Genomic DNA, 26030 nt, shown 5'->3' with positions numbered 1-26030 from the left:
TTATATCCACTGTGGTACCTAGTTGAATATGATACATCAGTCAAATATACGCTTTTTTTTTGAGACAATGTCACACAAAGATAGTTTTGTTAGAAGTTGGGAACTCTGGGCAAGTCACTTAGTCTCTTAGTAATGGTAAGTTGCAGAATAATTGCTTTTCTCTCTAGGAGGACCCTCCTAATAAAAACAGAGATGAAAAAACAACCACAAACTCCTGCCTCCCAAATGTTAAGATCTCTTTTCAACATCAGTCAGGTCAAGCTTTATTAAATGCCTCTTGCAGAATGAAGTGAGCAGAACCAAACAAAAAGAAAGAACAGTCATTCCCAATTTGGCAAGAACATTAAATCTGAAGCTAGAGTGCTTGGGTTCCTGGCTTAGTACAACTACTACAGGATCCAATTGGAGAGTGACTAAAGGTGTCTGGGCTTCAATTCCTTCATCTATAAAATTAATGGAAAAGGATAATAAAACTTATATTACCTACTCCTTAGGGTTTTTGCAAAGATAAAAGGGTAGTAGAGTAGAAAGAATGATGGATTGAAAGTGAGACAACCTGGTTTTAAATCCTGGCTTTCCACTTAATAATTAGTACCGATTGGGCAATCTTAACCCTTCTGAATCTCTGTTTCCTTTTCTGTAAAATGAGGGGAGTTGATTATTGATTTTTAAGGATACTTCTCTCATATTATGATGCAAAGATCTTTGAAAATTATGAAGTAGGATTTTGGTGTATATTACTGTTGACCTATTAATTCCACTTTCTATAGTTGGGCAAGAGCTTAAGACTAGGAATCAAGGGACCTGAGTTCTAGTTTCAGCTCTGTATCATCACTACCAGCGCCACAGTAGGAATATTAGATATGCTTTAAGATTTGCAAAGCATTGTAAAATAGTATTACCTGAACTGATCCTCATCACAATCCTCTGAGATAGATGCTATTATTATCCCCATTTTCACAGTTGAGGAAATGACATCTTACACCTTCTGTCTCTCCCCCATTCTATGATCCAATAATACTGGCCTCTTCACTATTCTTCATCTCCCAACTCCAGGGAGGTATTTTCTCTGGCTAGCTGCCCTCCTCATCTTCATCTTCTGGCTTCTCTGGCTTCCTTTAAATCCCAGTGACTATCCCATCATCTTCAAGAAACCTTTTCTGATCTCCCTTATTTCTTTTGTCTCCTCTCTGTTGATTATTTCCAATTTATCATTTATGTGGTTTGTGCATAGTTATTTGCTGTGGTTTCTCCCATTAGAGTGTAACCTCCTTTTTAGGAATTTTGCCTTTTTCTGTCTACCCATTGCTTAACACTGTTGATATGTTGTTTATTTGACTGACAAAAATAAACAGAGATTAAGTGAGTTGCTCAGCATGGCAACAAGCTGGGTAAATTTGGACAAATCATTTTCCCTCATTTATAAAAGTTGGGAATGGATATGGGGATATATTAGGGTCATCCCTATGACCTCTTCCATTTCTCTCATCCTGAGATTATCTGATTCTAATCTTAGTGTTGTTTTTTTGTCTTATTATAGTCTTGCTTATTAGGGTCTAGTCCCTAAGAATAGGCACATGTAAATCAGAATTATCAAAAACTAAGAGAAAATAAATCTAGGCTATTTTTTCTCAGGCAGAAAAAGGCTTCTTACATCCAGTAGATACTTATTATTGATACTAATAATAACATCTTATATTTGTATAGTGCTTCACACTTTTCAAAGCATTTTTCATGTCTATTATCTCATTAACCATTTTGGCTGAAAAGCTTTTCTCAGTTTTTTTCCTTGGCTAACATTTGGGTGGAATGTTTGACAGGATGTATTTGATGCCTACATATTATGAACACAATGGCTATACATTATAATCTCCTGCCAGAAACTATTACCCAGACTACTTCATTGAGGAGGTGTGAGTTTAGGACTTTTTTCCTTATTTTTTTCCCCTCTTGTCTTGCACTTTAGAAAATTCTGGTTTCTCTGCCACTAAAGGAAAGGAAATGGTACTGAACTGGGAATTAGGAGACCTGGATTCAAATCCCAGCTCTGCTACTGACTCATTCTATGAACTTAATCAAATCATTTTAGTTTCCTTCCCTGTGAAATAATAGATTGATCCTGATGATCTTCCTAAAGTACCTTCTAGCTCTAATAATCTCTGAATCTATTAAATGTAAGTAATGAGCATCTGGTTTATGCCCTTTTGCAAACTGATATAATAATAAGCATACATTTTATAAAGCACTTTCATAAATTTATAAATTATAGTTTATAATTAGTTTATAACAATTCTATGAGGTGGATAGTCTTGTTATTATTATTATTCCCACTTTTCTTCTTCTTTTTACCAGTCTTTGTTGTGGTGACTGAAAGAAATCATGTATGTAAGGAGCTTTATAATTTTTTCCCATGAAGAAATTGGGGTTAAGTGACTTGCCTAGGGTCACACAGCCAGGAAGTGTTAAATGTCTGAGGCCAGAGTTGAACTCAGGTCTCTTGATTTCAGGGCTGGTGCTCAATCTACTACACCAACTAGCTGCCTCAGTTTTATAATCTTTAAGACTAAATAAAATGTTTGCTACTATTATGTGAGGGAAGACAGAAGACTGATAAGTTAAAATACAATTCTGGATGACATGTCAGGTTTTTTTTTTGGACTAGCATAAGTATATGATAGATAGATTTATCTAATTCTTGACCTTTTTTCTTTAGATTTTGTTTTTTGGTATTCTGGAAGTTTCAGCATGAACACCCATCTTCTAAGCATCTATAACCTAGTCCCAGTGTCTGTGGTTATGGTTTCCTTCCCTATCCCTCATTACCTTTCCTCACTTATTCTCAGCCCCTACCTTTCTTGAGTGTATGATTAATCTCCCTCTCTCAGTCCCAGATTCTCTTCCATGAGCATGTGGATTTTGTGGTTGTCTTCTTTCTTATCTCTTGTGGATTCTGGGTGACTTGGCTGCCAGTGTACTTTTTTTCTTTGTGGTGCACTATGGTTCAGTGGAAAACTTGGGCTGATAGTCAGGTGAACTGGGTTCAGATTCTGGCTCTTACTCCACTTGTATGATCTCTCGTTAACTTCTTGTGGCTTCAATTTTCTCATTTTACAAATGAGAATAGTGGATTGATCTTTTATATCTCTTCCACAATTTCTTGCTTTAGGTATAGCTCTCCCACCATTTTTAGTTTAAAGCCTATTGATTAGATTTAGAAGACAGGCAAAATCATTTTTCCCCCTTTTAAAAAATTCAATAGTATTTTTTCCAATTACATGTCCAGACAATATTTTCAACAATCATATTTTGAAAGATTTTGAGTTTAAAATTTTTCTCTTTCCTTCCCTTACTGCCTCACCAAGAAGGCAAGCAATCTGATATGTATAATCATGTAGAATATTTTTTCATATAAGTTACGTTGTGAAAGAAAAAACAAAAGAAAAAGAAAAAACTCAAAAAGGTGAAAACAGTATGTTTCAATTAGCATTCAGACTATGTAGTTCTTTCTCTGGATGTGGATAGCATTTTCTGTCATGTGATTTTTCCATGGTTTTTCTGAAGTCCTTTTGATCATCATTTCTTATAGCAACACAGTATTCCATTCCATTCATACACCACAACTTGTTCTGCCATTTCCTAAATGATAGGCATCTCTCCAATTTTCAGTTCTTTGCTATCACAAAAAAGAGCTGCTACAAACATTTTTTGTGCAGATGGGTCTTTCCCCTTTTTCTTAATGATCCCTTGAGGATACAGACATTGTAGTATTGCTAGATAAAAAGGTATTCATAGTTTGATAGGCAAATACATTCTGGCTAGTCTTTGTTAGTATCAAAGCACCATAGACATAGAACTAGAAGGGATCTGAAAAGTCATCTAGTCCAACTCTTTCATTTTACAGATTGAAAACCAAGGACTCTCACATATTAAGTGACCTCCCCAAAACATAGGTAAAAAACCATTGAACTAGAATTCAAACCCAGATCCAAATGCAGCCTCTTTCCACTGTACCATTGCTGTTTTCTCCATCTTTGGCCATAGACTATCATTCTTGTTTTTAAGCAGGGTCCAGAAAGCCAAACCTAATTTTTAATACCATCTGCTTCGGTGTGCTTTAGTTTCTTCCACAAGACTTCATGATCTTTCACTGTACTTACTAGGTTCTTTTTGGTGGTATCATTTGGATTCAGATGAATCATCAGAAATAGGTTGTAACTATCTATATTGATAAATCTTGACCACCCTGCCTGAAAATCATCAATTTTTTTTCAATTTTCTCTTCTTTAGAGGAAAAGTAGTTAGAATTCCTTTTGTTTAGGAAAGATTTTAAAGTTGCTTTTTAAGGTGTTCCAAATCATTATTGATCAGAGAAATGCAAATTAAGACAACTCTGAAGTACCACTATGTTAGAATCCTTACAAAGTGATGTCAGTTGCCTAATTTAGCATGGTACTTAGCAAATTCTCTAGCTCACTAATGTATTTAAGTACTCATTGAAGTTCACACTTTTGGGAGATTCACAAGTCAGTATTCAGTATGAGATTCACAAGTCAGAAACCCACAATCCCACTCTCTCAGAAGACGAGTCAACCTTTTACACCGAGCATAAAAAGAGCTTCAGTGAATCAGTCTGAGTCAGTTCAGAAGAAGCCATGAGTCGGAGTTGAGCTAGAGCCAGAAGTCACTTCAGAAGATTGACAGAATAAGAGTTCAGTTCGGGAGACTGAGAAGCTAATCTGTAGTTGGGCAGAACCAAGATTCAGAGAGAGACTGAAGCTAGCAACAAGAGCTCTCAGAACCAAAGAAAGCTAACTGGGCTATTTTGGAAGAAACAATAAAGAACTGCTTTAACACCTGGCTGCATTTGGAGTGATTATTATTCTGAACCAAAACTAAGGCTGCCTCCAGAAAACCTCCCCAAGAAATCTGCTCCCAGAGAACCAATCTTATATTTAAAAAAAAAGAAGAACATCACACCACTACACACCTGTCAAATTGGCTAACATAACAGGAAAAGATAATGATGGATGTTGGAAGGGATATGGGAAAACTGGGACACTCTTGCATTGTTGGTGGAGTTGTGAATGGATCCAACCATTCTGGAGAGCAATTTGGAACTATGCTCAAAAAGTTATCAAACTGTGCACACCCTTTGATCTAGCAGTGTTCTACTGGGCTTATATCCCAGAGATCTTAAAGAAGGGAAAAGGACCCACGTGTGCAAAAAAAATGTTTGTGGCAGCCCTCTTTATAGTGGCCAGAAACTGGAAACTGAGTGGATGCCCATCAATTGGAGAATGGCTGAATAAATTATGGTATATGAATGTTACGGAATATTATTCTTCTGTAAAAAATGACCAGCAGGATGAATACAGAGAGGACTGATGAGACTTACATGAATTGATGCTAAGTGAAATGAGCAGAACCAGGAAATCATTATATACTTCAACAACAATACTATATGATGATCAATTTTGATGCACGTGGCCATCTTCAGCAATGAGATGAACCAAATCAATTCCAATGAAGCAGTAATGAACTGAACCAGCTACACCCAGTGAAAGAACTCTGGGAGATGACTATGAACCATTACATAGAATGCCCAATCCCTCTATTTTTGCCCACCTGCATTTTGGATTTTCTTCACAGGCTAATTGTACAATATTTCGGAGTCCGATTCTTTTTGTACAGCAAAATAATGGTTTGGTCATGTATACTTATTGTATATCTAATTTATACTTTAATATATTTAACATCTACTAGTCATCCTGCCATCTAGGGGAAGGAGGGAGGGAAAGGAGGGGAAAAATCGGAAAAAAAGGTTTGGCAATTGTCACTGCTGTAAAATTATCCATGTATATAACTTGTAAATAAAAAGCTATTAAAAATTTAAAAAAACCAAAGGAGAAATTACAAAAATGAAGGTTAAAAAAGAAAGGCATTAAACTAATAAATTAAAAAAAAGAAATGACTAGCAGGATGAATACAGAGAGGCTTGGAGAGATATACATGAACTGATGCTGAGTGAAATGAGCAGAACCAGGAGATCATTATACACATCAACAACAATACTTACTATGTGAGGATCAATTCTGATGGATGTGGCCCTCTTAACAATGAGATGAAACAAATCAGTTCCAATTAATCAGTAATGAACAAAACCAGCTACACCCAATAAAAGAACACTGAGAAATGAGGGTGGACCACAACATAGCATTTCTACTCTTTCTGTTATTGTTCACTTGCATTTTTGTTTTTCTTCTTAGGTTATTTTTACCTTCTTTCTAAGTCCAGTTTTTTTTGTGCAGCAAGATAACTGTATAAATATGTATATATATATATATATATGTGTGTGTGTGTGTGTGTGTGTGTATATTTAACATATACTTTAACATATTTAATATGTATTGAACTACCTCCCATCTAGGGGAGGGGGTGGAGGAAATGAGGGGAAAAGTTGGAACAGAAGTTTTTGCAAGGGTCACTGTTGAAAAATTACCCATGCATATGTTTTGTCAATAAAAAGCTATGAAAAAGAGTTTTAGCTGCAAGAGGACATTTGACTTTTTCATTTCTTTTCTTCTCTCTGTGTTCTTATTCCATTCTTAAGTCTTCTGACAAAGCCCAAGTTTTTGTCACTTAAGATTTTTTTTTAAATCTATGTCCCTCTCTGTATGTGCAAGAATGTTTGTGGCAGCCCTCTTTGTAGTGGCCAGAAACTGGAAACTAAGTGGATGCCCATCAATTGGAGAATGGTTGAATAAACTGTGGTATATGAATATTATGGAATATTATTGTTCTGTAAGAAATGAGCAGCAGGATGATTTCAGAGAGGCCTGGAGAGACTTATATGAACTGATGCTGAGATGACTATGAACCACTACATAGAATTCCCAATCCCTCTATTTATGTCCACCTGCATTTTTTAGCTCCTTCGCAGGCTAATTGTACACTATTTGAAAGTCCGATTCTTTTTGTACAGCAAAATAACTGTGTGGACATGTATACGTATATTGTATTTAATTCATACTTTAACATATTTAACATGTATTGGTCAACCTGCCATCTGGGGGAGAAGGTGGGGGGGAAGGAGGGAAAAAGTTGGAACAAAAGGTTTTGCAGTTGTCAATGCTGTAAAATTACCCATGCATATATTTTGTAAATAAAAAAGCTATTAAACAAATCTATATCCCTCTTCTATTTTTTCCCCCTTTGAGAACTTTGAACATACAGAAGTATTCTTTGATTCCCTTCAGCTTCTATTCTAAGAAAGCAAACAGCCTCTATTTGGGACATAGCAGCAATCATTTGACTCTGGCAGAAATACAGACATAGCATACTTAATGATGTTAATGTAGGATTTTAATGTTTTCCATAGCTACTGAGATCAGGCATGCTTTTTGAATGTCTTGTGATTCTTTAAACTTATCTCCTAAGCAGTTGTGAAGATTTTTACAATTCTTTTTTATCTTTTAGAATCTTGACAACTACACCTGACTTCTTTTCCTTTTTCTCAAAAAGCCACATTATTTTTCATTTTCATTTCTCTTCTTTCAAAAAAACCCCAATTTATTTCCTTATCAGTTTGCTAACTGTTTAAAAAAAACTTTTTAGTTTGTGACACTTTTTCTTACCTTTCTTTCCTACTATTTTCTTCTTTTCTCTCTCTTTGAATTCATTTCTCTGGGTCCTTGCTTCAAATTTCTTTTGTACCCACAAATTGAATCCTTCTTCAAATTTGCTTCTTTATCCTCATTCAGCTCATCTTTTCTTTTATTCTATCTTTAAATTTTCTCGTATTTGTTTTCCTCTAAATTCAATCACTGATTCTTCTCTTTCTCCTCAATACTTTTCACTAAGAAGCCAAAAGTTAAAAGTCTGAAGCTAGAGATTTTCTATCATTTTTTCCTCAATTTCTCTCAAATTTCTCCTGCCAAATTAAGTATATAGCTTTCTCTCCCACTCTTCTCCCTGCTGGAAGTAAAGTCTTTGTTAATCTTTGTGATTATTTTTTAAAAGAAATTGTTTATTTAATATTTTCCCCAGTTACATTTACAACAGTGTTGGATTTTTTTTTTTTTTTACATTTGTTTTTAAAACTTTTGAATTCCAGGTTCTTTGCCTTATACCCATTCCTAATACTCATTTAGAAACCATATGTGAAGTTATGCAAAACATTTCCATAAAAGCCATGTTGTGAAAGAAAACATAAAAAAAACCTTAAAAAAAATAAGGCATGTGTGTGTGTGTGTGTGTGTGTGTGTGTGTGTATGAGAGAGAGATAAAAAAAGAGACAGAGAATGAATGCTTCAATCTATATTCAAATACAATCAGTTTCTTCTCTAGATTTGGATATGATTTTTCATCATAAGTCCCTCAGAGTAGTCATGGATCATTGTACTAATGAGAATAGCAAAGTGATTTATCGCCTGTCATCCCAGAACATTGCTGTTACTTTGTATATAGTACATTTCACTTTGCTTGAGTTCATGGAGAACTTTGCACTTTTTTTCCTTGAGAACATCCTGCTTATCATTTCCCATAGAACAATCATATTTCATGACAATCATAGACCACAATTTATTCAGCTATTCTCCAACTGATGGACATTCCCTGAATTTCCAATTCTTTTGTCCTGAGAGCTGATACACGTATGCTTGTACATATAGGTTCTTTTGGTATTATGCCTACTAGTAGTATTGTTAAGTCAGAGGATATGCCTGAACTTTTAGGGCATGGAGCATATCTTTTGATCATTTATCAGTTTGGGTATGGCTCTTATTTCTTTAAAAATTTGGCTCTATGTTTGAGAAATGTGGTCTTATCAGAGAAACTTGTTAAAATTTTTTTTTACAATAATTATTGCTAACTGTATACCCCCATTTATTCTATTCTCTCTCCTTTTTACCATTTTGCTACTGACCATTCTCTCTTCTAGTACACCCTCTGTTTTATCACCCTTCCCCCCTACCCTGTATCCTATTCCTCTCCTATTTTCCTACAGAGCAAGATAGATTTCTATACCCCATATTGAATTCGTATGTTATTTCTTATTTAGGCCTATTCCCCCTCTCATTCTTCTTTCTTTCCTTCTCTTCCCCTCCACTATAAAAGCTTTTTCTTACCTTTTTTTAATGATACCATTTACATATTTTACATAATTTACATATTTTACATATTACATACATTACACCATTCTACTTCTTCCTTTCCCTTTCTCCAGTACATTCTTCTTCACCTCTTAATTTCATCATTTAAAAAAAAAGATATTGTCCCTTTATATTCAACTCACTTCTGTGCCTTCTGTCTGTATATACTTTGTCTAACTGCCATATTAAAAAAAGAAAGTTCTAATGAGTTAGTTATAAGTAATATCTTCCTATGTAGGAATGTAAACAGATAAATCGCTCTTCCCCTTCCTCCCCAGTTATTTAAAAATATTATATATCAATAACATTACCTTCATGTTAATAAAGTACTTTTAAAGGTGAACATTCCAATTTGGAACTTTTAAACTGTTTTTTACAACAAGGCAGAAGGATATTTTCATTGTAGTTGTTTAGGAGGCAGGCCTAGCCAAACATTTCAAAGTCATTGTGGCATGTTGTTTGTGACCATGAGCAAACTGTTTAATTTTTCAGAGCCTCAGTTTCTTCTTTGGAAATTGAGAACTGTTGCATCATCTCCCTTTCTAAACCTTAAACTCTTATTTAAAGGGGTCTTAATATTATTTAGTTTTATATAAATATATATGTTTTTTATGTATGTATACATGTGTATATGTATGTATATATCACAATTTACTGCCCCTTCTTTTTCTTCTCCTTTTTATTTTTTCTTCTGGTCCTTCATATTGTCTGGAAATAGGGCTAAAGATAAGACAGTGTGGGAATCTCACTAGGCAGGATCCATTGGCAGTCAGTCAAGAGGTTTTTGTCTGAAAAAGTTCCTTCAAGGTAGGAGAAATAAAGGTGGGAAAGAGACCAAAGCTGTTGTAGTCTGTCACCAGGACATAGTTACCCACAGACATATGCATGGATTGATTTATTCTGCAGACTTAGCTATGCTGTTGTCTCTGTAGTCATATTTGGTACACATACTGCAAAGTGAGGCTCTCCAGCAGTCTAACTAGTTTGCATAATTGCAGGTATGTTTTCATACATTATAGTAGATATGTTCCTGAAGAGATGTCTATAAATTTATGAATCTTTTACATGTACTGGTGAAGCTTTTTATTTAAAGAAATTATGGTAAATCCATTTATAAAGCAAATGGAAAAAGGGGATACACCAGAAATTCTGAACTTAAGAATCACAGAAGCTGACTTTCAATACTCACTCTGTCACTTGGTTTGTCTGACCTTTGACTGGTCACTTCATTTCTCATGGCACGAGCTCTTCATCTGTAAAATGAAGGGGTTTGCCTATATAATTACCCATGTTGTTTTCAGCTTTGGATAAGATCTAAAGAACTTTCTTAAGACAAATGGTTGTCCTTTGCTCATGTTGACATCTCTGTGTATTAAAACTACATGAGAGATAATCAGACTTTTATGTCTGGCATGTCACTCAGCAAGTTATTACTTTTACAAATAATCTAAGAGAATATAGAACCCTATTTAACTTCACTTCAAATCCTACTTCAGACATTCCCAACCCATATGGTTCTAGATAGGTCACTTAATCTTTTATGCCTCAGTTTTCTCATCTGTAAAATGATAATAATAATCATAAAATCTACCTCTGCCTCAGGGAGTTGTTCTGTGAATCACATGAGCTTACATATATAAAGCACTTTGAAAACATTAAAAAACCCTATAGAAATGCTTATTATAATGATCACAAATGATTATCTTCCCAATTTATATTTTGAAATTTTGAATACTTAAATCTGGCCACTTCTGTTTTTTAAATTTACATGAGGAATAATCTGGCCTTTGTGCAGGTATGTCACATAGCAGGTTGCCACATTTATATATAGCATTATAGAATATGGACTTATGAGAAACCCCAGAGAACTTCTAGTTTACCTTATATGTTTTATAGATGAAGAAAGTAAGGTCAAGGAGGTCAAAAATAAAAGCAAAATCCTAATTCAAACTCGGGTCCTCTAACTCCAAAAACTGCCCTTTTTACTAGTCCCCATGAATTTTTATATTTTTATTTAGCTCTTATAAAGATACAGAGATGGAAGCTGGAATGTTCTGGGTGAAGAACAGGGAAAAGTCCAGTTGAATTGTCTTGGAGGGAGAATAGTATCTAGTGAAGTTGGAAAGATGAGTTAGATTCAGGGTGTGAAGAACTTTAAAAAGTCAACAAAATAGTTTATTATAGGGGCAATAGGAAGCTATTGGAATTAGTTGAGGAAAAAAAGAAATTGCACTCAAATTTATGTTTAAAGAAAATTATTATGGCAGCAAGTGCATAGGATGGATTGGAGAAACTTGAGGCCAGGAAGACCAGTGAAAAAGACATTGTCATAATCAGTAATTTTCCTATTCATTTCTTGGCTCTTTCTTGGGTCTGAATCAGCTCAGAAACAGATATTTCTCTGTGCTCTGTGTTTCTTCCACTTCTAAATATGATTAGCATCGGGTGTGTGTGTGTGTGTGTGTGTGTGTGTGTGTGTGTGTGTATACATATGTGTGTGCATATATAAAAATGTCATCAAGACAATTCCATTTAGGAAAAAAACAACACTACTCCCTCTGTTTTTTTTTTTTTTCTGATCCTCTGAAGTATTGTGTGATTGAACATACTTTGATCATGCAGATATGTCTACAGTGCTTTATATCCTTCCCCTTGAGACTATTAGGATTTTTTGGTCATTATCTTAATGAACTCTTTATAATTCTTACATTAACTTTTACCTTTTTCTACCTCCTTATGTTCATGACACAAGCAACATTGTTAGTAGAAAGTGGTCCATGGGATCACAAAGACTTAGATATGATTGAACAACAAGAACATAGCTTAGTAAAACAGTTGAGCTTCAGCTGGTTTCTAGTTTAGGAGATGAAGAATAATGGAATATAGAAATTGAATTTGGAAAGAATTTTAGATGCTATTTTGTCTTATTTTTCATGTGGAGCAAAAATTTCCTTTTCAACATCCTTGATAAATGGTCACTTTAAATACATCCATTGATGGAGAGCTCACTTCTTTGTTAGGTAATCCTCTTTATTTTTAGATTACCTATACTGACAAGGAATGATCTAGGGAGGAAAGGTCTGCTTCCAATAAAATGAAAAAAATTAAGACATGGGAAAACTTAGGAAAAATCGAAAAAGAAAGCATCCTAACAAGATTTCTTTTGTAAGACAAATATATCACAATACCAAAAGCAGGAGGTCAATAAAGCAAAGAAGGAGAGCTATAGAGCAATATGAATAATGGATAACAATTAAAATTTTTAAATAAATCCTGTTAGACTATAGTAATTCATATAAGATATTAGTCAAGTTTGATTTATATGGGACTCCAAGGTTAGGAAAACAGGCAAAATAATTAGTAGTACTAAGAAAATGTTAATAAAAATTCAAAAAAGGTGGGGGAAAAAGATAAGAATGAAATGAGAATAGTACTTTTAGGCTTCATACTAAAATCTAAAGTAGCATTCATCAAAACTATTTAGTACTGTTAAAAAATAGAGAAGTGATGAAACAGAGTAGAAAAAAGAATAAGAAATAATAGAATATTGTTTGTCTTGTCACTTCAACTATGTTCGTAAAGCTCCCATGTCCTAATAAACTAAACTCATATGCACTATAAACTAAACTCAAGTATTATAACTACAAATATATTGTTTTTATCTTAGATGTTTCTTTCTAAATATTTATTGGGATGCTGTACTAGAGAAAATATGGTCCTTGACCCATTCCAATAGGGTTTACATTTAAATTTGGATAGGATTAATAAGAACACAATATATTTTTGCTTAGGTATATTAATTCTGTATGGTCTTATACCAGATCCTTAAATTAGTTTCTTATCACCTCTTCTGAGACTATGTCCTGACCCTGATAGCCTAGACTGAGGAAAAAAGAGTATTTAAGAAGTTATAGGCATCTGCATTTGAAGAATTATAGAATAAAGTGGGATGCCATCTTGTGTGTTTCTTAAAAAATAAGGTCCCGGAAAGATCCCACTACCATTTTATTGTTGCCTTGGTTGTATCTGAATATATACTTTTATAATTTAATGGATCTCTGTTTTCATGCATGTGTATTCTGCCATGCCTACTTTCACTTCATTTTCTGTTATGATTCTTGTACATCTACTACAAATCCATGATAGAATATCTGTTCAACATTTTGGAGACTTTCATCTAGGTCTAATATTTTTTGAGTACCAGTACAGCATTTTTGCTCTGTTATCCTTTTTCTTGTCATAAAATCAGCCTACCTGGCTTTCCTCTATTCCTGTGCATTACTCATTTGCTAACCTAAAGTGCAGGTCTATGTCTATCTTGTCCAGCTCCTTCTGCCTCCCTGTTCCAGCCTTACATTCAAAAAACTTACTGTTAGCCACGGATCACAATCCTTCCTTTGACATTTAAAGTCCTTTAAAACCTGATCCCTTCCTAATTTTCAGTCTTCCTGTGTCTTTTTTTTACCTATATTCTCTGATGCAGTGATAATATCCTCTTAGCTGTTCCTAGAACAGGACACTTCTATACTGAGTGGGTATTTTACTGACTGTTCCTTGTACTTAGAACGCTGTTCTCAGGATCCCATAGCTAGTAAGTATCTGGGGTTGAATTTGAACTCAGGTCCTCCTGGCTCCAAGGCCAGTGCTCTATGTACCAAGCTGTCCCCCAAAGTGTTTTTCAGAATGGTGTAACTGATTAATAGATCAGCTAAAAACATAACAGAGTGCTTAGCTTTCTACAACCTGTCTGGCTCTGACTGTTTGTTGTGTATTCAGTATGCAGTGAAACCTCAAGCTTGTTTTGATTTGTATTTTGTTATTGCTAGTGATTTGGAGCATTCTTTCATATGATTGTTAATTGTTTGCAATTTTAATTTTGAAAACTTCATATCTTTTGACTATTCATTTAGTTGGGAATGGATTTTGATTTTTTTTACATGCGTGTATATGTTTTATATGTATGTAAGAACATGTATTCACATGTATATAGATATAACCCCATATATAAGCCCTTTTGGTCGTGTGTGTGTGTGTGTGTGTGTGTGTGTGTGTGTGTGTGCAGCAAGATGATACAGTGAATAGAACACTAGGATTGTAATCAGGAAGGCCTGAGTTCAGATCCATGCCCATAAACTTGTTAGCTGTGCACACGTCACTTAACTCTATTTGCCTCAGTTTCTTCCTCAGTAAAATGAACTGGAGTAGAAAATGACAAACCACTAGATCTCTACTAACAAAATCCCAGGTGAGATCATGAAGATTCAGACAAATCTGAAATTAAATCTATATACACATACGCACATACAGTGCCTTGACTCACTGACATTTTAAAATATGTCTGTCAATATGTATTTATGGACTTCCACTTTAAATTTTACATTTCTTCTTTTTTTTTTTTTCTAGCCAGACATCATGTCAATGGAAATAAGACTGTTGAACCTTTCCCAGAGGGAACACAGATGGCTCTGTTTGGTAAGATATCAAATCTGAAAGAAAACCCAAATTGTGTCAAAAAATAGGGGCCAAAGTTTTTAGTTTTAGTAGGGACCCTCAGGGTTTTAATATTTGGATTGCTCTAGATAAATTATTCTGGCCAACTGAAAACTATTCTGTTTTTAATAAATTCCATGATTAGGCTTTAGTTAAAGATTTGGATATTTTTCTCATTTATGTCTGTACTATAAAATAACCTGATGATTTGGTTTTTGTGTTTTTATTAATAAAAAAGAAAATAATGATTTTTATGTTGGCATCATATGGGTCTACTACTTTCATTGCTCACCAAAATAGTTTGATTTGCTATTCCTATAGTCATCCCCATTCATACAACTTTGGTCTGGAATCATTAACATATAACAATTATTTATCCAGAATTCAGACACTTATTCTGTGCTTAACACTATACTTTGTTCTAAGATTATAGAGACAAAGACAAAGCCACTTATATACCTGCTAGGAATATTCCTTCACCATTGTCTTCTCTGGCTGCTTTCAAAGAACTTTCATTTTATTGGGAGATACAACGCGTACATAAATAAATAGCATTTACATATATGGCAGCTAGTTGGTGCAGTAAATAGAGTACTGGGCTTAGAGTGAGGAAGACTTATGTACCTGAGATCAAATGCAGCCTCAGACACATACTAGCAGTGTGACCTGGGCAAACTTCAGTTTACCCAACCATAAAATGGGGATAATAATAGCATCTACCTGGAGGGTTATTATGAGGATCAAAATGAGATCAAAGCAGAATATTTGTAAAGGGCACTTAGCATAATGTCTGGCATATAACAGATGATATAAATGCTCATTCCTCTTCTCTTCCCAATCCATATTCTACAAGTCTACCATTTGATTAGGTATATAACTATACAACTCCTCTGCTAAGCAAGTTTCAATGGCTCTCCTATTGCCTCTAAGAATAAGCTCTAATCATCTGTATTTGGCATTTAAATCTTTTTACAAGCTGATTCTAGCTTACCTCTTCATGCTTAATATAGAAAAATACTTTATTTCATACTATCTATCTCTCAGGCACTCTGGCTACTTCTAGCATTCCTTCTCTCGTCTTTGATTAGATGGTAACAAGTCTTTAAATAGGTCTTTCTAGAACATGCTCACTCACCCCTCACCTACACCTTTTCTATTCTCTGCTTCCTACATAAAGCTTTTCTGATCCCCCATCATGCTAGTGTCTTTCCTTCACTTGCTCCATTTTTGCTCTTCATATAGTTTGTATTTATTCAGTATATGTAAAAGCTCTTCTTGTAGACTGTAAAATCCTAAATAGGAGGGTATGTTTCATTTTTTATTTGTTTCTCTAGTGCTTAGCACAGTGACTATCACATATTTTTGTTCAGTCACTTCAGTTTTGTCCAACTCTTTGTCACTCCAGGTGGGGTTTTCTTGTTAGAGATACTGGAGTGATTTGCCATTTTCTGAGGCAAGCAAAAAAGTAACTTGCCCAGGCTCACACACCTAGTAAGTGTCTGAAGTCAGATTTGAACTCAGGAACTTCCTGATCCAAGGTACTTCATCACTTTGCTGCTACCCATCATATAGTAGATACTAATGGATGCTTGAGGACCATTTGTTAGGGATTTTGTTGAGGATGCCCTTTTTCAGGTATGACTTAGATTAGATAAGCCTGATGTCCCTTGAAATCCTGAGAGCCTTTGGTTTTGTGAAAGCATAGACTTTCTTTTTTTTTTTTAATTTTAATAACTTTTTATTGACAGAACCCATGCCAGGGTAATTTTTTACAGCATTATCCCTTGCATTCACTTCTGTTCCGATTTTTCCCCTCCCTCCCTCCACCCCGTCCCCCAGATGGCAAGCAATCCTTTACATGTTGAATAGGTTACAGTATATCCTAGATACAATATATGTGTGCAGAACCGAACAGTTTTCTTGTTGCACAGGGAGAATTGAATTCAGAAGGTATAAATAACAAAAATGCAAGCAGTTTATATTCATTTCCCAGTGTTCTTTCTTTGGGTCTAGCTGCTTCTGTCCATCTTTGATCAACTGAAACTGAATTAGCTCTCTTTATCGAAGAGATCCACTTCCATCAGAATACATCCTCAAACAGTATCATTGTTGAGGTATATAATGATCTCCTGGTTCTGCTCATTTCACTTAGCATCTGTTCATGTAAGTCTCGCCAGTCCTCTCTGTATTCATCCTGCTGGTCATTCCTTACAGAACAATAATATTCCATAATGTTCATATACCACAATTTACTCAACCATTCTCCAATTGATGGGCATCCATTCATTTTCCAGTTTCTAGCCACTACAAACAGGGCTGCCACAAATATTTTGGCACATACAGGTCCCTTTCCCTTCTTTAGTATCTCTTTGGGGTAGAAAGCATAGACTTTCAATGCTCTTCTAAACTAAAGGACAAAATTAAGACATTAAAACATTCACTGAACTCTGATTAATGCACAACACTGCTACATCTACTGCCTAATAGTATTGTTGGAAAAATTAACATTGTGTCTGTCAAAGCACTATGAAAATGTGAATGATTCCTTCCATACTTTGGGGATCTTGTGGTTTTGTTGGGTATATATTCTGACTCTCCTAACACCTAACTAGATGTCCTAACACTTAACTTGGTGAATTATGGTGGCTGTAAAACATATTACCCTATGACTAGCTTGGTTAACCCCTCAAAATGTTATTTATACTTTTCTCTAAAATATGTACTCTTTTATTGGACTTAAATTTGAAACCTTTTCACTTGGTAGAATCTATCAGAGTTTGCTCTCTTAATGATCTCTCCTTTTAAGACCCAGACTTATTGCACAGCCTAATAAAACAGGTAGCAGAAAATATTATTAAGCAAGGTCTATTCAATAATCCTTTTATTCTTGTCTTATGAATTTCTAGGCTTTCTCCTACACCATCATTTTTCAATTTTCTCTTGTTTCTTAACTTCACATTTCCATTTTCCCATTCCTTATTTATTATATAACTTTGTTTCTTACTTTGCTAAAAAAAAAAAAAACACCCTCATTTATTCTTTCTTTTCCTAAAATATTTTTCTCCATGTTCTGAATGCTCCTTTTTTTTTTTTTTTCCTTTTCTTGATAGTCTCAGAGGAGAAAGTTTTTCTTGATCTCAGAATTTAACTCATTAGCCTGTGTTTTCAAGTCTGTTTTCTGCCACTCCCTAAAGAACCTGTCTCCCACAGGGTAAAACAAAACAAAAGAAAAAGAAAAACTTTTTATTTGGTCAAGCTTTGCTTTCTATTTGTTGTCCTATTTTTCTCATTCTTTATGAAGCCAAATATCTGGAAACCATGATCTGTACTTTCTGTCTTCATTGCTTCACCACTCCTTCTCTCTCCTGTCCTCTTAGCAAATCTATTTGATTATAATGATTACCATCAATCTTACCCAGTTATAATTTGTTTTCCTCCCATCGACTTTTTTTTTTTTTGACAATGCATTATCCTAGTCTTCTTTGTATACCTGTGATCCTTTATTTTCTCAAACACTAGGCCCTCTTTTTGCTTCATTAATAAATTGTGAATGTCCCAAGCACAGCTGTTGGCCCACACTACTTTTTTTCTTGACACTTTCTCAAAAGTACTTCTTTTTATTGGTTTTCAAGGTTATCATTATTTCAAACTCTCTAAAACCTGCCTCTCCAACCTTCAGCTCTCACTTAAGCTCTGGTACTATATTTCTAACTGCTTCTGAAACATTTCTAATTATGTATCCATTAAACTTCAAGTTTAAGTTAACATGTATCTCCCATGGTGTCAGTCTATGGACTGCATGGGCAAAATCCTCCAGTGCTTCCTGAACCAGATTAAAATATAATGAAATGTTTGTCAAAATAAATAAAAATATAACATAGAAATTGTTAACTTTTTGATTTTCTAAGTCAATATGCATCTTGCAAGAATGTTTCTATTTGAGTTTGAAACCATTGATATAGAAAACTAAACTCATCTTTCTTATGTTGCTACCCCTACTTCTCTGTTTCTATTAATGATACTTTTATTTTTTCAGATTCCTAGATGGAAACCTTGATGTAATATTGGATAGTGGTTTTCTTTCACCCCTCATATTCAGTCAATTAGCAAAACCTAGTGAGTCATCTTTCCAAATGTCATTTGTTCCTGTTCCTTCCTCTCTGTGACAACTATCAACATCCTACTTCAACCTCTTGTCACCTTGCTTTAAAGATTTATTTAGCAGTCTCCCATCTAAGTGTTTCCCACAGATATTCTGCATCACATTTTATAGTACCTGGATTTCATTATGTTTCTTTCCTTCTCAAGTACCTACAAAAGCAACCAATTGCTGCATCTTTGCAACTGCCAGGCTAACTCTTGTGAACTCTTATAACATGACTCCATTCTCCCTGTTTTTCCTTAAACAGTTCCCAGTAGAAATGTTCATTCTAGAATATACTAGTTGTTTAGTTTCATTTGTATCCTAGTATCCCTCCCATAATCAGTGAAGATGTTTATTGTATATTTCCTGTCTGGCCCCCAAGATTTACTTGCCACTGCCCTCCATATCCTAAGCTGATGTAGATTTACCTCTTAGCTTTTTCTCAGGATAGTCTTATTAGATGAATTAGCCATCCTTGTTACTCTCCACCAGGCTTTCCCTGAGTGCCAGTTCACACTCACCTTTCGCCGTCTTTTGTACTGCTTACAACACACAATTAACACCTTATTATGTGCCCTATAGGGGAAGGGCACTAAAAGTAAGAAGAACCAGGAAGAGCCACCTGCAAGAAGGTGAAATTTGTACAAATTTAGGAAGGAAGCCAGGGATCTGATGAGATAGAAGTGAGAATATAGCACATTCTAGGCATGGGGAATAATCAGGGCAAAAATCAGAAACCAGGATAGTGGCTTTGTTAAGTGAAGGAAGACATGAAGAGTTGGGAGTGATGCTAAGGTTTTGAGAATAGGTTCTAAAAGGATGTTGAACCTCAAGAGTAATATTTCACCATTATAATAAAAACTCACATTATTAAAATGATTTGTGGGATCTCACAAAGTGTTGAAAGAGACCTCATAGGGCAGCAAGTCCTTGTACCTGAATACAATACAGTAATAGCTAGTACTTGTACTAATAGGCCATTTCTAGTCATCTTGAGCTATCTCTGGCCACGGGACCCAGATGGCTCTGGAGGAAAATGTGAGGTCGGTGACCTTGCCCAGCCCTCCCTTACTGTAATCTAATTCACTTGCATGTCATGGTATCCCCTCCCTGATGTCATGGTCCTATTTGTGAATGAAAGAAAACAACAACATAATAATACAACATATAGCATGTATATTAATAAAATATAATACTATAACATTATATTTATAACATAGCATAATCATATAGCATTATAATAGCAATTTGAAGTTTGCAGAGCACTCTGTAAACAATATCTTATTAGACAGATATTCCAACCTTAGGAGATAGGTATTATTATTATTATTATCCCTATTTCATAGATGAGAAAAATGAAAAGAAATAGAGATTAATAACTTGCCTACAATCACACAGTAAATGTCTGTGGTTGAATTTGAACTCGTCTTCCTGTGCCTGAAATCCAGTGCCTGAAGTTCATGATTTCAAAGCCATGGTGCCACCTAGCTGCTGATTGACCCAACACTGGATCATCCACTTGGCTTTAAGATTCCTAGTGAAGCCAAATCGTCTGTCTTCCAAGGTGTCCCATTCAGCGTTTGTGAAATTCTGGTTGTTAGTAATTTCTCTTTGTTGGCCCTCACTCGGCCTTTCCCCAGCTTCTGGTCATTGTGGTTTTTTCTCTTTTTTAAAAATTTCTCTTGGGAGCCAAGAAATAGTCTTAGCTTTCTACGTGCCAATCATTCAGACAATCTGCAAACATTCATTAAGCTTCCAGTGGGTATAAGGCACTATGCCAGAGATAAAAAGGATGTGGACCCTGTCCTTGAGGGTCCTTAACAGTTTTTCAAATACTTGGAGATCGTTGTCCTGCCCTCTTGCCCTCACGTCTCTTTGACACATATTAGTACCTAGAAGCATAATGAATGTTTGTTGAACTGAAGTGAACAATCTCTGTGAGGCTGGGAGCAGGTAGTAGTACACCCGTTTTGGAATTTGAGAAGCTAAGCTTTAGAAAGATAATGCCTTTAAGGTTAGAGTCAGTAAGTGACAAATCAGGACCATAATTGAGAAGATACTCTTTCCACTTATTATGATGTACTATGACAAATTGTTGTGTCTTAGTCTGAGTCAGTATCCTTCTTAATGACCTTGGTGCATCTGAAATGATTCCAAATCCACTCTTTGGCCCTCTCAGGCCAATGAGCCCCAAGCTGCTTACTGCCTGCTGGTGTGCTTCTCTATGGTATAGTTTTCTTTTTAAAAAACTTCATATATTTAATTCTATAATTATAGCACATCATTTACGGGCAAAAATTGCCTTTATAAAAATGTTGCCTGTTATTGTTGTTTTATGAAAGAGAGAAGGGGAGTAATGTCCTAAAAGTGCTGTCCTTTGCAACAGTTCTGGTCAGACAATGGGAGAGGGAGAGAGGGAACAAGCACCTACTATATACTAGACACTATGTTAAGTGCTTTACAAATCATCTGATACTTATAAACACCTTAGGAGGTGTTTATACTTTAGTATACTATACATTACTATACCTTGTTTTATAGTTGAGGAAATTAAGGCAAAAAAGTTAAATGACATACCCAGAGTCACAAAGTCATTTGCATGGTTGTCATGTGAGAAAATTAGTTTTTATGCCTGCTAAAAGCTTTATTTAATTGTACTAAAAATCATTTCAGAAACTTTTTTTGTGATTCATTGATTAATTTTTCAGCTTTCAAAATACTTGCTCTTTTCCCTGTCTTTTGTTTTTTTGTGATCAGAATGGCTTTAGTCTTGTGTGATATCCATTCTGTGTGTTCTGGGAGAATGATAATGAAAGTAATGGGCTGTATTCTCCTGGTGGGTATCTCTTGGTGTCTCTTCTGTGAAGAGAGCTATTTTAAGGCAGTGGGAGTTGTTTGCTCAAAATCAGGAAAAAGAGAACCCAATATCTTACAATTACTCATTTCCTTTGTTCAAAGTAGTTGAAAGTATCCTATAGGATATCATCTTTTTAGTCCTTAAAGTGGTCCTATGACATGGGTGTCATAGAACTCTTTTATAGAAAGGGAGACTGAGGTACCCAAAGCTTAAGGAATTTCTTCAGGTATGAGAAGTTTAGCATAAAATTGTTGATATATATCATCTCTCTTAAAAAATAAATGTTTGTTGAAATAAGTTAAAGCAAGAAAATTTCTGAGGTTTTGGGGGAATGTAATGATTTCTAGTAATTAAATCAGTTTAGAATTAATGAAGTATTTTGTTGTTGCTTTGAAACATTGAAGAATTGTTCCATTTTATTTGAAAATGCTTTCCTATCATAAGAAAGTTTTTCCACAGAAAAGAAAATTCAATTATTATTTATTAATTACAAAAATAAGAAAAATGTGTAATTTTCCTTATCTTATGACTTGAACTTTACTAATTAAGATAATAATAGATCACATTTACTCAGCACTTTATAATTTACCCAGGACATTCTGTACATGGGACGCTAAATAAATAATGCAAATACTATAACCCCCATTTTGTGGAGGAACAAACAAGGATTCAATGATTTGCCTCTTGTCATACACCTAGTAAGTAGAAGGACTGTCATGTGGATCCATTCAATCATATCTAAAGTCAGGATTTTTTTTCCTGTTTACTTCATTATTTCTAGAATTAAAAAAAAATGTAGTTTTGCTACTTAAATACAAATTACCTTTTTAGGGCCTTTATAAATACACATTGAGTTTATTTGAATTGAAGATATAAATGAGCTGAAGCATGTATAGTGAAGTAAATTAATAAAAACACAATTCATAAAAGACCTACATTTTATGATAATGGATAATAAACACTTTTTAAGCATAAAAAATAAATCCCCGCGGCTGCTTGTATTCTCTGCACTTCCACAGATTCCCATTTCAATGGCTCATTGTAATATAGAGGTGGGTGACCCTGGGTGCTTGAATACAATTCACATTACAGCCAATTTCTGGCAGGTTCCCCTGTACTAAAATATGTGGTCCCGACAACAAATTCTAATTACTGAAGTACAGCCTAGATAAATACAGGGAGCCTTACCATCAATAGGAGAGCTATTTGGTGATAATTCCTTTTTTCATGATAGCACATGAAATAAAGAAAAAAATTAATGGCCTTCAGTTTTGTATCCACCCTATTTTTGTGGTGGTGTAGTGATGGGAAAGGAGGGAAAGGAGATACTTAAATTAAATTTTAAGAAATATTAGAGTCTTGACCAGTAAAAAATGAGAGGAAGTATATTATAATGTGAGGTTGTGTGTATGTGTGTGTGTATGTGTAACCATGCTATATTATATATATATATATATATATATATATATATATATATATATATATATATATATATATATACACACACACACACATTTTATCTATCAGTTCTTTCTTTGGAGATGGATAACTCTTCCTTCATGAGTCCTTTGTAGTTGATTTGAGTATTTGTAATACTCATAATATTTTAGTTCACAGTTATTGTTGTTACTATATAAAATGTTCTCTTGATTCTGCCCATTTCATTCTTCATTTTTTCATGCAAATCTTTCCATACAAATCTTTTCTAAAATCGATCTGCTCATCATTTCTTATAGCACAGTAGTATTCCATCACAATCATACACCACAACTCATTAAGTCATTCCCCAATTGATGAGCATTCTCTCCATTTTCTGTTCTTTGACACTACAAAGAGAGATGCTATAAATATTTTGGTCCTTTTTCTTTTTCTTTCTTTCTTTCTTTCTTTCTTTTTTTTTTTTTTTTTTTTGATCACCTTGAGAAACAGATCATGGTAACAGTGTTGCTGAGTCAAAGGTTGTACACAGTTTTATAACTCTGGGCATAATTCCAGATTGATCTCCAAAATGGTTAGATCAGTTGACAGTTCCACCAACAGTGCTCCAATTTTTCTACAATGCCTCCAACTATCCAGCACTTTCTGTACAAGAAGAAGTATATGTTGGAATATATGTGTGTAAATGAATAATGCATCTAGTAAGTATCTGAATAGATAGGCTAAGTATTAGGGGGAAAAGTTACTAAGTATTAGGAATATAAATATGAGCAGAATGAATCTCAATATTAGTATAGAATATAAATGCTTTGTCAAATTGTATGGATAAGTATAGAAGTTTATAAATAACTGCCTCATAAAATAGGAAGATCTAGTGGAGGGAAGAGAAAATTTATGGAAGCTTGATAAGAGATCTTGAGGATGTTAAGAATACAACTAGAACAGCAGACAGAAAGGGGAAAAGATCTGTCAAGGTTTTTTTTTTTTGTTTTTTTTTTTTTTTTTTAGTAGATGATTTCTCCAGTAATGGCATCTTTCAAGAAGCATTTATTAAATGCTTACTATATCTCAGGCTCTACCCTTAGAACTGGGAATACAAAGAAAGACTCACTTTTTCCTCACCATTTCCCCCCCCCAAAGTTCCTGTTCTCAAGAAACTTATATTCTAACTGGGAAGATGACCTGTAAATAACTAAGTATTTATAAGATAGGTGTAAAGTAGATGGAAAGCAATCTGAGATCTGAAAGCATTAGTACCTGAGAAAGGGAAGAGGGAATGAGTCCAGAGAAGTTGAGATTTGGTCTGTCTTGAAGGGAGCCAGAGAGGGTAAGAAGGCAAAAAACTGAGGACAATTGAGACAGGAACAGTCCCTAATATGCTACTTTGAACAAGTAAAAAAGGATGCTACAGAAAACTGAGATGGGAAGAGCAGCAAGACTAGACCAGATATATGTTTGAGGAGGTCTGTGTTGGAAGGTATGTAATTCTGAGCATGTTGAATGATTGTTTTCAAAGTATCTGGGAAGGAATAGATTTCATCAATCTACAGACCATATTTTGTAGTCACACATAACACAGATGGCTGAAAGGTTAAAAAAAAGTCAGATCATACTGTGCTTTATTAGTTGTTGACTATAAAAAAAATTGCTTTTGATTCATTAGACTGAAATGTCTTAGGTTTAAAGTATCTATTAGGGTATCTATTGAGTATGCATATGTTAAAGTCATACAACATTCTTTGATAGATGTAGCAAGAGATAATTTGGATTTTCTTCTGATTATTAATATCAAGTGAGGCATGAAACAAGGAAACTATTAACAATCTCATCAGACTTGTTTGTCATGTCATGGAGGATGTTCAGTACAGAGTCCAAATGGTGAGACCTTCCATATACTTATGTTCTTAGATGTTATTATACTGATGATATCAGTCCTTAGGATATTAGAGACTTTTTAAGTGAAATACATAATCAGTCTGTGCTGGGAATGGGAAACAAAGAAACAAGTGTGGGAAATACCTGTTTATCTGACTATGTTGTATAGCTATATAGACCATTCATTAAGCTCATACATAAATACATATATATAGTATAGAAATTCTAAATTTATAATGAATTGCTTTGAATTGAATATGAAGAGAGTAAGTCGAATTGTTTTGGGGAAATCATGCAGTTATTTTAATGACTCCAAGCTATTTTTTATTCAATTGTATTCTTTCAGTCATTCCATATAGCTGTGAATCATGCATGGAATAAAAATCAACAAAGAATTATTATGAAAAGTCATCGATAGGACAAGAGAGAAGTGGGTAGTGGATATAAGTAGGCTGCAACAGATCACCAAGCAAGAATTATATGAGAGAAAGCGTAAAAGATGTCACCTGAGATATATATTACCAGAAACAAAATATATGGGAAGGTCTTGAAATGGTAGTGAGGTGTCACTGTGAGGGATTCTTTGCTAGCATATGTGCTCTGCTAAGAGATCTAAAGAAAAGCACATTGGGCAGACCCACTTTGGAGATTTTGTTGAAGAGCCTACACAAGAGTTATCTTCAAGAAGTACCTATAGAGATAAGCTCATAGATCCACTGATGTATTGAAATATAACAAGAGAATCAGTAAAAAAAAAAAAATAATAAGAATCAGAATCTATTAAGAATCTCAAGGTCTCAAGGTAAATTGTCTTATTCCAAATTTGGAGAGTCAAAATCTATGAAGTTTTAATACTTGACATAGATGTATGTGCTTGTATGTTTATAAGCACATGCATATATATAGCATATATAATATATCAATAAATTTATTGACAGAAATAGATCTCTGCCTCTTAGTGAGGCTTCCCATGACTTAGAGTCTTCAAATACAGGCTAAATGATAACTTTTTAGAGATGTCATAAAAAAGATTTCCATGTTGAATGGCAGGCTAACCTAAATGTTTTTCTGAGATTTC

The 26030-nt window shown here is 34.5% G+C and overlaps 1 protein-coding gene and 1 long non-coding RNA gene across 3 annotated transcripts in view; one reads left to right on the top strand and one right to left on the bottom strand.

Annotated features, from left to right (window-relative positions):
• Nucleotides 1-26030, top strand: part of MSRA (methionine sulfoxide reductase A) — a 527887-nt gene that overhangs the window by 205354 nt on the left and 296503 nt on the right. For both annotated transcript variants that reach the window (XM_051975735.1, XM_051975734.1), the window contains one exon: nt 14553-14621. In XM_051975735.1, the coding sequence (XP_051831695.1) occupies nt 14553-14621 (69 nt within the window). The remainder of the gene's footprint in view (nt 1-14552; nt 14622-26030) is intronic.
• LOC127548350 (uncharacterized) overlaps nt 6978-26030 on the bottom strand; it is a 38548-nt gene continuing 19495 nt past the window's right edge. The window contains exons 2-3 of the long non-coding RNA XR_007950364.1: nt 10339-10402; nt 6978-7974 (exon numbers count right to left, since the gene is read on the bottom strand). This is a non-coding gene — a long non-coding RNA (uncharacterized LOC127548350). The remainder of the gene's footprint in view (nt 7975-10338; nt 10403-26030) is intronic.

This window comes from Antechinus flavipes, chromosome 2 (assembly GCF_016432865.1).
Source record: "Antechinus flavipes isolate AdamAnt ecotype Samford, QLD, Australia chromosome 2, AdamAnt_v2, whole genome shotgun sequence".
In the NCBI taxonomy this organism is placed as follows: Eukaryota; Metazoa; Chordata; class Mammalia; order Dasyuromorphia; family Dasyuridae; genus Antechinus; species Antechinus flavipes.
Note: the sequence above shows the minus strand (reverse complement) of the source record. Positions and strands in the feature narration are given on the sequence as shown.